Below are 12,182 nucleotides of genomic sequence, written 5' to 3' on the forward strand. Positions count from 1 at the left end.
TCAAAGACCTATTGTTGTTACTTTCACTTTAGACTCAGACTAATATAAATACGGAGAAAAGATTGCAGCTAACATTAAAATGGAGAAAATACTAAAATTACCCCCATTTACAATGATTTGGTAGCTCATGTTGTATAGAAGTCAGTCAGGAATTCATCTTCAAAGCACAGAAATGGACAAAACCTTAATGAATGTTCTTGGAGTAACTAAAGTCTTTGTGGAGATTAAGTAGATTACTTCACTGAAACCCTATTTTCATGGGTCTTACTTCCAATCCTATCAACCTCACACACCTTAAGTAGTAAAGTTCACTGATCCCATGGTTATAGCTTCCCTAGGATGTTTTCCCTAACCTGAATGATTGGATTAGGTTCTCACTTTTTGTATCCATAATGATAACACTGCATATTTCTCATCTCCCCAACTATGCTCTAGGTCTTTACCTTATTCACTGGGATATCTGTAGCACTTAACAAAAAGCCTTAGAATTTAGTTGTCCAATAAACATTTATGAACTTGCATGTTCCACCCCAGTGTTAAAAATAAGATCTATTCCCAATAACAAAAATATTGAGTTTACCAAGAAAGTAAATTCAAAGATACAGAATTTAACCTCATTAGTAATAACTAGTTGGATTTGTAGTTTACAGAAAACTGACATAAATGTTGAACTGAGTTTGTAAATTAAAATGTAAGTGGAGCATCAAGAGCAAAGAAGATTCTCTGCCTTACCTTTTCCACATCGCCCAGGCCCTCTGTGTCCAGAAGGACCAGGGTATGATTCTGTTTGGAGGGGTGGGGTACACACCACATCCAGATGCCCTTGGTTTCAGACTGCACCGTGGAGCCCAGAGGGAAACCTGCAAAGGAAGGGGAGAAAGCAATATGCCGTAACAGCTGATAGTGCAGACTGCAGGTGGGTTACGTTGGTTAAACTTCTTGGAATGTGAGTGCCTGGCTGGGAGGAAGGTTGCTTCCATTTCAACAAAGACAGTCAATACAACCTTTCCACACATTATGGACTTTCTAAAGAAACACTTTGTGTCCCCTATTCGCCTCATACCATCCATGACCCAAGCTATGTCACATTACAGAGTTAATATAAACTCTATTTACCTCTGTGTTTTTATCCAACACTGAAGAGCTTCCCTGTCCTCCAGGTTCTGAAGGAGTTCAACCAGAGGGAGGCAATAGCAGGACAATGAAAATCAGGCATGTGTTCCTGTAGCTTCCCCTCTGGTGAGCCACACTGTCCTGGTACCTCTGTTCCTGCACTTAGGGTCACAGCGCCTGTCATGTAGCTCCCTCCAACATCTCCAGTCTTTGCCACATGATGGTATCCACTCTTTGCTAGCCTGTTCAAGCTATAGGAGTTATAATGGCTACCTAGCCATGCTATTGCCACTCTCTAGGTGCTTGCCCATCGCTCACTGGTTTCCTTTGCCCTGCATATGCCCTTGTAAGCAGTACCTCCATTAAACACTCCTTAGTTACCTCTTGAATGGGTCACATGTGTTCTGCCAGGACCTGGAGTCGCCCATCAGCTTTCTGTAGGATTCCCCCACCCCTATTTCATTTCTTTTCTCTTCCTCTTCAAGCAAATAATGAGCTCTTCATTCTTTGCCTCAAGTGGGGATTAATGGAAGAGAAAGGAGAAAAGACCTGTGAGACTTACTTGCCCCTCTTTCCAGAAGCTTAAATTAAACACACAGGGGGAGAGAATGTGAGGTAGATGCCTTAGAACATGAGGGTGACATATCTTGTCCAACAGTTCACGATTTTGATTATGTGCCATATGCCAATACTTGTTAACGGAGAATAGAAATGGACACAATGAAATACATAGGGGAGGTTTATTCAGCATGGCTCGGGCCATTCAATTTCCACATCCAGTGTGATCTCCACCGAGAGGGTATAAAGCCTGAGATGGTCTGCATTCTTCTAACTGTGATAGCATTTGATGGCATGCTGATTAATACAGAGAAATCTGAACTTCCAATTCCCCGGTGAGATAAGATAGGTATAATTGGAGGCCATTACACTAGATTATGAGAGGTAATAAACACACAAAGCAGGTCATCAACAAGGACGAAGACTAGTGACCTGGTCATGCTCTTAGATCCTGACAAAGTGCAAATCTCTTTTTGTTCTTTCTGTGATATGAGTGGGGTGGTAGAATAGCAATTCAAGTGTTTGAAAACATTTTGATGTTAGGGACTTTCTCAGCAATGCAAATACCTCATTATTACCAGTTGTTCTCTGAATAGATTAAAAATGACATTGTTGAAACTCCTTGACTGATTTCTCTCTCTTAGGGGTTTCAAATCATTAATCTCTCACAAAATTGCCCATTAGTGAATTTAGGCTAAGCAAGAAAAAGTGCCCTCCCCTGATTGATGGTCAAGAAATTCTCTGCAATAAAAACCAAGATGAAATGTTTTGTTAGAAGTCAATGGGAGACTGGGAAGCAAAAAGGAGAAAGGGAGATAAAAGGGAAAAGGAGAGAGGGAAAGGAGAGACAGAAAGAAGGAGACACAGTGAGAAAGAGATAATGAAAGGTATTCCTAGGGATCTTTAGAGTTCATTGGACTGAGGTTTAACCTCTAATGGTGTTGAGCTGCTGAGCCACTAGGAAGACATTTGAAAACTGGTATGTGGTCTTCATAGACAGAAATGCCTAACAGGACATAGGCAGATTGTTCTAAAAATCAGTAGGAACCAAGAGAGACAACCTAATAGAAAACAAAACAAAAACTTCCTGAAATAAGAAATGAGACAGCACATAAATATGTGAAAATGTGCTCAAATGTATTTGTAATGAGCCAAATAACATGCAACTCTACAGTTAACCAGATCAGCAAAAGTTAAAAAGTCTTGCACTAAATTTTTATTAGGGTGTGGAGAATTCTTACTGCCGTTATGCACATAAATTGCACATAAAATTTGATATTACCTAGAAAGGCTAAAGACGTATATACCCTGTGACGCAGCAATTCCATTTCTGGGTATCTCACCCAGGGAAGTTTGTATAGTCGTACATATCCACCAGGATGTAAATAAAAGAATATTTATGACAACATCATTCATAAAAGATAAAAATTAGAAATGATACCAATATTCATCAACAAGTAGATAAATAAATTGTGGTATCTTCTGACTACAGCACATGACAAAGTAGTGAAAACAAATAAATTATCAACACAAATGACGAACTAGATGTTTAATGCACTCTTCTGTGTGTTATGTTCACATGTAGTTAACATAGAGAGAGAGCGAATGGGCACAATTTTTCAAAGTTTTGCTATGAATTGAATAAAAAAAATTGGATGATAGCCCTACTGAGATATAGGATATGTGGGATTCTGCTGTCTGTTCTTCCTTCTATATCTTTTGAAAACAGGGCATATTGAACAATACTTGGGTGCCACTTGAAATGACTCCGTAGTTTATGGCAAAAGTCATGTAGGTAAAGGAAAGGAATGATTTCTGGAGCTGAGCTCCTGAGCAGATGACTAATGGGATGGGTCTTTGGATGAAGATAGGAAACTCTTTATTACTGGACATGTGAAGGAGATGTTGTGGACAGATGGTGCTGCAGTTATCAACTGGGCAATAAGAATTAAAAGTTTTCTTCAGTGGAAAGAGTTAGGCTCATCCTTAAGATGACTCTGAAGGAGGTGAGGTCAGTCTGTGTTATCACTGCTTCCAAGCAAACGGCTCCTGCCCCAGGACAACACTCACCATGGTTCTGTCCTGCCAGACGGTTCATTAGGTAGGATTTTCCTGTGCGATACAGCCCTGCGATGGCTGCCACCACCACAGGCTGAGTGATCTTCTCAAGAATCTCCAGTGCTTTCCTATTTACTGTCAGCTGGTATTTCTGGTTTTCCACCAGACAGATGGGGGCCTTCATCATAGATCCACAGGCCATGTTATCTGTAATCCAGAGGAACACCTCAGTGATATACAGGTCTTGAAGTCATATCTAATGGTCACACAAGTCGCGTGCGTGTCAGTTTTCTGTGTGTAGAACTTATGAATAGGTTTCCTATGTTTTATGTGTTTTTCTCAAAGATAAGTATTTAGCCAGGTGTGTCAAGGACTCATACAGATACCTCATGTACATGATCGTGTTCATCCTTAAATGAACCTAAAACAACCCTGCCATGTGATGCATAAAATGAATAGGACAAGGAAAACGAAGAACTGATGATGGAGTCTAGAGAACACCCACATCATCGGGGAAGTTCAGGCAGAGTGGGACATGCGGGAGATGAGGAATGACCAGAGAAGATATCTGGAGTTCCAGCATGATTTGGTCTCTCATTAATTGCACAAGTATTCACTGCGTACCTATCATGTTAGAATGATGAGCGGGGAAAACAAAGGAGTACACACACAGAAGTTTTAAAGGTTTTAGTATATATGTATTTACTATTGATCAAAATCACTTGGCTAAATATACAAAGAAAGTTAATAGGGAGCATCCAAATGCAGTAATAAATTCTATAGGATAGCAACTATTACAGTAGATGCCAAAAGCTCATCAAACCGTGGGAAAGCAACACTAGAGAGGTTGGGAACTGATCAGATAATCACCTGTCCCATGGCTGGAGATGAGGGCGTCCCCTGATGCTGCCAGCTGCAGCTGCCAGCTGCATACAAGTTCCCAATAAAGGCCGTTAAGACTAAACTTTACATACTAATAACAATGTTATGCCAAAGAAGCTCACCAAACCATGGGGAAACAACACTGGAGAGGTTGGGAAACAGCCAGACCTCACCAGGTCCGCGGCTGGAAGTCAGGGCATCTCTTGATATTGCAAGCTGCATACAAGTTCCCAATGCTAATGTCAGCATGATGACGAATGACGAATACACTGCCAACTGAGGTCTGTCTTATACATCTCTTCAGATGTACTTTTGACCCAAGTTTTTGTTCATGCCTCGCCCCCAGAGAATTGTCAGTTCTGGGAGGTTTCAGCAGTTACTGTGATGAAAATATTGCTTGTACAGTTGAAGGGCCAATGCATTCAAACAAACAATACCTACTGCTCTTGCCTGGGACCATTGGCCCAAAGTCTTCCAAAGCCTGGCAACATGCCTGTCACGTCTCTCTGATATAGCTTAGATATTTCTTCACCTCATCTGCTGATGTGGGTAAAGCAGACAGAAAGCATCACCCCATATCTCTCCTGCCAGGAATGAGATGAGGGAGCATTTTCTTAACCCTAAGCTAACCATCCCCTCCCATGAGGGAAAAACAACAGCATCTCATGTGAAGGAACAAAAAGCTAACAGACAAACCTAACCATCACCTCATGAGGGAGAAACATAACCATCACCTCAAGAAGGAACTACCATTACCTCATAAGGGAGAAACAGACAACATGAAACAATGAAGCTATATCAGCCCTGGAGGCTATATCAGCCAATGAAGGCGAATTTTCCTAACATCCTACCCACACATGTGCTGGGCGCTGTGCTAGGTCCTTAGTATCAAGTGGTGAACAAAACGAATAGAAATTCCTGCCTTGTGGAGTGCTATTCTAGTGGGAACAGACAGATAACAAAGAAAACAAGCTAAATATATATATAATACATGTATTACATATGTAGCTTTATATATAATTATAATTATCATGAATCTATATATATAATATGATGATAGTAAGTACTCAGAGGAAAATAAGCAGGTACTGGGATAGGGAGCACGAGGGCTGAATTTACATAGAGGGCAGTCAGGGAAGGCCTCTCTGAGAAAGAGAAATTAACGTGATTTGTGACCTTGAAGAGGAAGATTTAAAGAACTGTGGGAGCAGGAGCGGACTGGAGGAGGAGAGACTTTGAGAGGAAGAAGAAGAGATAAAGAATGCCATTTGCTCTCAAAGCACAACAGGACAGATCTTTATAACCTACATAAAGTTATGGCTGCAGGAATTCACTTATTTCATTGGAATAAAAGGAAATTTCTTATGTATAGGCTGACAGGGAAGAGGAGCATTAGGCAGTGTTTTAGGATCTGCCCAGATCTGCTTGAGTCTGACAGCAGGGCTGAGCTCTCCTTTAATGTTTTCATCACATTGATTGGGTGTTTCATAAAATTGAGACACAGAGAACCGTTGAAGAGCTCTGACTGTCCCTTTGTGTTCTCAAAGACAACGCTAAGCAACATTCATGTGTTCCCATACTAGCCCAGCTGTGTGACCAGTGGAAAGATGATTAAATTCTCTGTGCCTCAATTTTGTCTTCTGTAAAATGGCAACACTACAGTACCAATCTATTGGTCATTAGAGGGATTAAATATCTCATAATATTTATAATGCTCTTAAAAATCACGCTGGTACATACCGAGTCCTATGTAAGTATTGGTTAGAATTTGAGTGTCTAAGAAGGATAAAGGGTAATTTCTAAATGAAGGAGGACTGCTTTTGCAGTGAAGTAGTGTGACACTTCCCTCCCCTGTCCCAAAGAAGTGTGAGGACACATCCCATGAGGAGAATGTGCAGGCAGGACAGTGCCAGCAATGACAGCTGAGAGGCAGGACACAGACATTGGACGAGTGTCCTTGGAGGAACCCAGAGCAGTCCTGGGATGGCAGAGCACAGATTTTGGAGTGACGCTGCCAGGCTTCAAACCACAGGGTTTAGCTCATTTACTGTCAGTGAGATCTTGAAAAAGGAACTTAACCTGTGTGTCTCTATTTTCTTATCAGTGTTATAGGAAAACAAGAACTCCTGCCTGATCCATTACTGTATAGGCTGGTAACACATAGGCTCTTGATAATTAGAAAAATTTCCCAGCATTAATGTACTGTTTCAACAATGAGCAAGTTAGGTAATGTGTTGAAAGGCGTCAATACATTCAGTGAGCTGCAAATTGTCAAGAAATAATACGGGGTGTAAAATCTTTTTCTCAGAAAATAGCATGCATTTGTTTAACAGACTTCCTCGGTACCATTTCTCTTCTTTTCTACAAGTGATTGGGAGCAGAGTTGGGGAGTAAAACATGAACCTTTGACTACTATGTTATCAGCAGGAGGAGTGTAGAGTTTATTTCTTAGATTTAATGTTTAAAAAGCTTTGGGTAAGAATAGGTGAATTTACTTTTTTTTTTAATGCAGATATACTTAGATATATGAAACCCAGAAGCTATTAATAAACCCAGAAGCCAAATAAACAAGTAGAATGAAATAGCTGTATTAGATGGATTTGGATGTTCAACTGTTTCCAAAGTTTACTATTCAGGAGAGGCATCTGAAGATACTTCTCAGCAAGTATCACAGGTTATTCTGACGCAGTTCTTGTATGGGCCACACATTAAAACAGTGTGTGGTAAACACCATTGGACCTTACATTTATTTTAACAGTTGATTAGTGAGAGTAAGATGGAATTATTCTATGTGACAGTTTTGTAGTATCTTGGAATGTTAAATGTTAATACAAGAATTATCCGGAGTCAATGTTTTAGGATATAAATGTCTGGAAATAAGGGCCATCTTTTCTTTCTGTTTTTTCAAGCTTGGGGCGGTGAGTTGTGGGGGAGGGGAAGCACGGCCAGGAAATGTCTGAGGCTAGAAGGAGGGAGATGGAGGAGGAAGGGAGCCCACCCTGCGAGGGCTCAGGATTTGTCCCCAGAAAGGACTTCAGCCCCTTCTGCAGATAATTGTAGTATGCTTTCCTCTTTCTCCCATGCAGGGCTCTCTGCGCAGTCCTGGGTGGGTGCCCACGGAGAAGCAGCCCTTCTCGGTGCTGGTGCTGTCTCCTGCCTGGCAGCCACTTCTGATCCTAAGGGAGACCCTGAGCTGGCTTGAGCAAACCGCCCCGCGGGGCCACCCGCCATTGGGCCCAGGCTGCACTTGGGCATTTGCTGTTGTGAGTTAATGGATATGGCATGGAAGACCAAGTATAGGGGTGAACTTACGTGGTGTGGGAGCTGCAGCCTGGGCACAAGTTCTCAGCTGTCCTTGGTCGTCCCTCAGCTCTTTCTGTGTCTGGCTCTTCCGGGTACAGACGGTTCTCTCTGGAAGCTGAAAATTGAGCCAGATATTAGAGCAAAGCAGTTTTGGTGAGGATGTGCAAAACCAAATCAAATAACACGCCCTTTCCTGTGAAGTTAACTTTGAGTTTTCATGCCCCACCCAGCCCCACCCGCAAGGAATGAACTGGGCTCCAGTGGGAGGAGAGTCATGGTTCCCCCACACCCGACTTCAGAATCCCAGGCTGGTCTCTCCTCTTCAGTTGTTGCTTAGGTTACCGGACCCCACAATGAAGACAGCCTGAATGTGTGAGCCAGAAATAGCAGGCTGATAGGTCAGCAGCCTGTCTCTCAGGGGTGCTTTGTAAAGGAAAGGGGTTTCGTTCAATTCTTTTCTTTTTCCTTTTTCAAAAAGTGTTTTGCTTTCCACGGTGATTTTTTAAATTATCAATATATATATATATATACAGGTTGTGTATGAGTGTGTGTAAAATGCCTAATTTTACAGCTCAGACATATTCACAATTATTTTGGTGCATATTCTTACACACTACTAGGGTGTCCAGATTTGGTGGGGAAGGTGGGCAATGCTAAATATAATTTGAGGGTCTCCTTCAAATCAAATAATAGAAAAATGTGAAGTAAAAAATGAATATTTGAAATGAGCAAGACCACACAACCACTATTTTTTAAAAGTTGACAAGTACTACAAATGTTTTCTTTCATTTTGTTTCTTTCTGTTAAGCCACTCCTATCATGTTTGAATTTCACTGTGAGCCCTAATACTGGCAAATATGTTTGAGTTGTATACCAGGGACTTTTCAGTTCTCTTTAAATAATTCCATTCCATTGTATTGAACAACAGAACAAAAATTGTATCAATTAATTGACAGTGTTAATTCCGTCTCAGCCAATATATTTCTGTGAAAGGGGCTCTTTGATAATAACAGTGATAAAAACAAAAAGCAGTTAGATGTTAGAGACTCAGTTTTACAGTACTAACAAAAATGGATTTCTAAAATATAACCTAAAAATACAAGACTGTTACACAGAATAAAGGATCAGTAAATAAAAATGCCTTGTTTTTCTTTCATTGGTGACATGATTCTAGCAATCACATTTTCATCAGGAAGTTATCTTTAATATGATTTTATATTTTAAGTGTTAAAATGGACTCTGCGTGAATTACAATGAAAATCGATGATCAGTTTTCCAAATTGTCTTTATGTATATATAAAATTGGGCAATGCTATTTTTTTTCCAGTGACACTCAACTGTACGTTTTATTGGTATTTGGAATCCAAATGTGGGAGTCATTGCTATTGGATAATTAAAGATAAACAAATCAAAGTTCTCACCCTTAATGAATGTACATCTTGCAGTGAAAAATGTTAAATACATAGAAAACTGAAGGTTGTTAAATAATGTTGCAAATAAAGTGCTTATTTAACTACAAAAGTAGTTAGACAACTAGAACAGAAACAATACTTGCAAGCTTATTTCATTGGTGAATAAAATTTAGGCACACACCCAAATCCCACTCCTTTTAGTCAAATACTTCACTGTAGAATCTGGTTGAATCCACCAGGGACTTCAAGAATAAGACTTATACTGTGCAAGGACTACACTAAATTGGGAAGATTTTCTATAGTGATGATACCGAGAAAATGACCTTTGGTTCAGCAGAATACATTAAAGAATTGTTGAATATACAAAGGTAAGACAGGAACCTGGTTTGGAGTAATCAGCTAATCACCAAAACAGCTGTACATAATACGTGAACAATAATTGGGAATTGGAGATAAAGAACAGTTTCAGAGTAAAAAAGGAGGCCACAAAAGATGACTAGGTTGACTAAAACACACACCATCACCAGACAATGGACTGTCCTATTTAGGGGAATACCAGAAAAAGAAGGAATTACAATGGTGTACATCTGCGGAAAAGTGGTAAAAGAGGAACAGGGGCAGCAGATGACAACTTGGGTAGGAATGGAGAATTCCACCGATGCAAAAGACCCAAGCTAACTTGAGTAAAAATTCCTGTCTAGTTCTTATACCTTAATTTTGAGTTCCTCAGTCAATGGTTGTTACAAAGATGAATGAACCCTTCATAGATCTATTCCCAAACATGGTCAATAGGTCAAATTTACTTTTGCTAGAAGTAAGCCCCCATATTCTGTGTGGCCATGCCTATCAACGTGAAGGTTGGGATGAGAAGCTTGTGTGATGCCATTTAGAAGACTGTTTGACGTGCTGAGAACAACAGTAAGAGACAAAGTCTGTGTACAGCCACTATTCTTATCAGTCTATAAGAATATACTGAAAATCCTGCATGTAGGTATATAGGAGGTTATGGTCAGGGCAGCGAACAGCTCTACTCTAGCAGCAAATCTGCTGAGGAAATCAAGTGAAGACGAGGTTGATCATGAACGCTTTGGTTATAGCCGGACAAATACCCAACAGCCAGCTACCCATAGAATGACCTGCAGATATATCTTCTAGTCTTTCAGAATTAGTCAGGCCTTACAAAGTGGTATTGAAAGACTTTAGTCTTTCCTTCTCGGTATGAAAGAATAAACCCACCTTCGTAGTGTAATATTCTTTGATTGTGAAGCTGAATTTTGGCATCAGTGAAGAGAAGGATGGAGGAGGCATGGGCAGAGGTATTAATTGTCTCACTTGCTAAAGTGAGAAGTTGACTAAATGTTCAAAATTACCCCTTTTCTTTTCTTACCGGCTGCTTTACCTCGATCAATTTTAGTCAAGCATCTCTCCTCCCTAATGACCCTGAACTCTGTCTGGCCCCAAGCCTGAGCAAATACTAAACACCAGAATGTGCCCCCTATCAGCTTATCCTGAGAACAGGCTGACCATAGCACTTCCCTTTCCTGGGAGAGTCTGCACGTCATGGCCCATTGCTTGCCCAGATTCCCTTAAAAGTCCTGTAAAGTTTTGCTTATAAAAGGAAAACCTTCGTATGTTTGGTATTAACAAACTTCGAAATTCCTGAGCTTAAAGAATTCTCCTGATTTCAATGGTCTTGCATCTAAAAAAAAGTCCTACCTCTCTCAATCTGGGTTGGCTTTTATTAACGTTAATAGATACACATAAAATAACAAATTGGATTTCGTTTATGTATGTTGTGGTCACTTTCTTCCTGTCCAGAACTGTTTCTGGCTCCTGGGGGAATTTTTTTTTTTTTCACAGAGAACAAAGGAAACTTGGGAGAAACAGTGCGTTTCCATTCTTACTGTGTTGAATTGAAGTGTGAGGTCTAGAACTACAGCTGTCATTTTGGGAACGCAAGAGGAGCAGTCCTGGGAAAAAAATGAGGTAGTCGGTGAATAAAGTAAAAAGAAAGCTGGGTCATTAATGAGACTCTTTGAGCTGCACATTTAACCACTACCTTTAATGACCTACCTTCAGATTTCTTAGAAGACTATCTTCTAAGAAATATCTTCTAAAATGTTATAGCCCATTTTAATTTGTCTTCAAATTTAATAGCCTAAATTATTATTTTTTGGTTGTGCTTACATTATTTTTATAATTTACAAAGTCTGTTGAAAACCATGATTAAATACATTTGAAATTCTTGTCAAAATTTAAAGGACGGTGGTCTCAGGAGGATAAAAAACATAGGTACTGCTTCAAGAGAATGAGAAGACATGCCCCACACCGGGAGAAACATTTGCAAAAGATGTATCGAATGAACTACTAGTATTCAAAATATACAAAGAACTCTTAAAACTTAACAATAAGATAACAAATAAGGCTCTTGTTGAGGCTCAGTTTACCCATGCTTCCAAACAGATGAATAAATGCATCCTTGGTTTGAAGGTAATCTCAGAAGACACTGTAAGTCACTGGCTGATCACGTGTGAGTTTAGACTGCAGCTCTTGGGAGATTTCATCCCAGCCATGCCCTCAAGCCACGAGGGAATTGACATTAAATCGACCTGTTTTCTTCTGAAAAATCCCAAAGCTTAAGTCCCACATCTTCTCAGTCTTTGACAGCACGTTCCCTCCACAACACAATGTACTACCTGGCACTGACCCAGTTCTTCATTTCTCTTCCAACTTTCTAAACCTTCCATTGTATCTTTTGGAATACTTGCACCATCATCAGCAAATCCCATTATATCTTTATGTTCTCAGAGTGTTCCCTGTACCTCTTTGCTTTAACTCGAACCTTATAGTTTCCTG

At 40.1% G+C, this 12,182-nt stretch overlaps 1 protein-coding gene across 5 annotated transcripts in view; it reads right to left on the reverse strand.

Moving 5' to 3' along the window:
- The window catches only part of LOC109439539 (guanylate-binding protein 7-like), a 29,339-nt gene that overhangs the window by 14,237 nt on the left and 2,920 nt on the right, over positions 1-12,182 (reverse strand). For 2 of the 5 annotated variants that reach the window (XM_088791300.1, XM_088791296.1), the window contains exons 2-4: positions 7,924-8,029; positions 3,742-3,936; positions 733-860 (exon numbers count right to left, since the gene is read on the reverse strand). In XM_088791300.1, coding sequence (XP_088647426.1) covers positions 733-860; positions 3,742-3,931 — 318 coding nt within the window. In that variant the 5' untranslated portion in view covers positions 3,932-3,936; positions 7,924-8,029. Of the gene's footprint in view, positions 1-732; positions 861-1,494; positions 1,625-3,741; positions 3,937-7,923; positions 8,030-12,182 lie in introns of those variants that run through there. The other 3 variants (XM_088791301.1, XM_088791297.1, XM_088791299.1) reach the window with 2 other exon arrangements.

Source organism: Rhinolophus sinicus, chromosome 14, assembly GCF_057876585.1.
Source record: "Rhinolophus sinicus isolate RSI-liver-muscle chromosome 14, RSI-T2T, whole genome shotgun sequence".
NCBI lineage: Eukaryota > Metazoa > Chordata > Mammalia > Chiroptera > Rhinolophidae > Rhinolophus > Rhinolophus sinicus.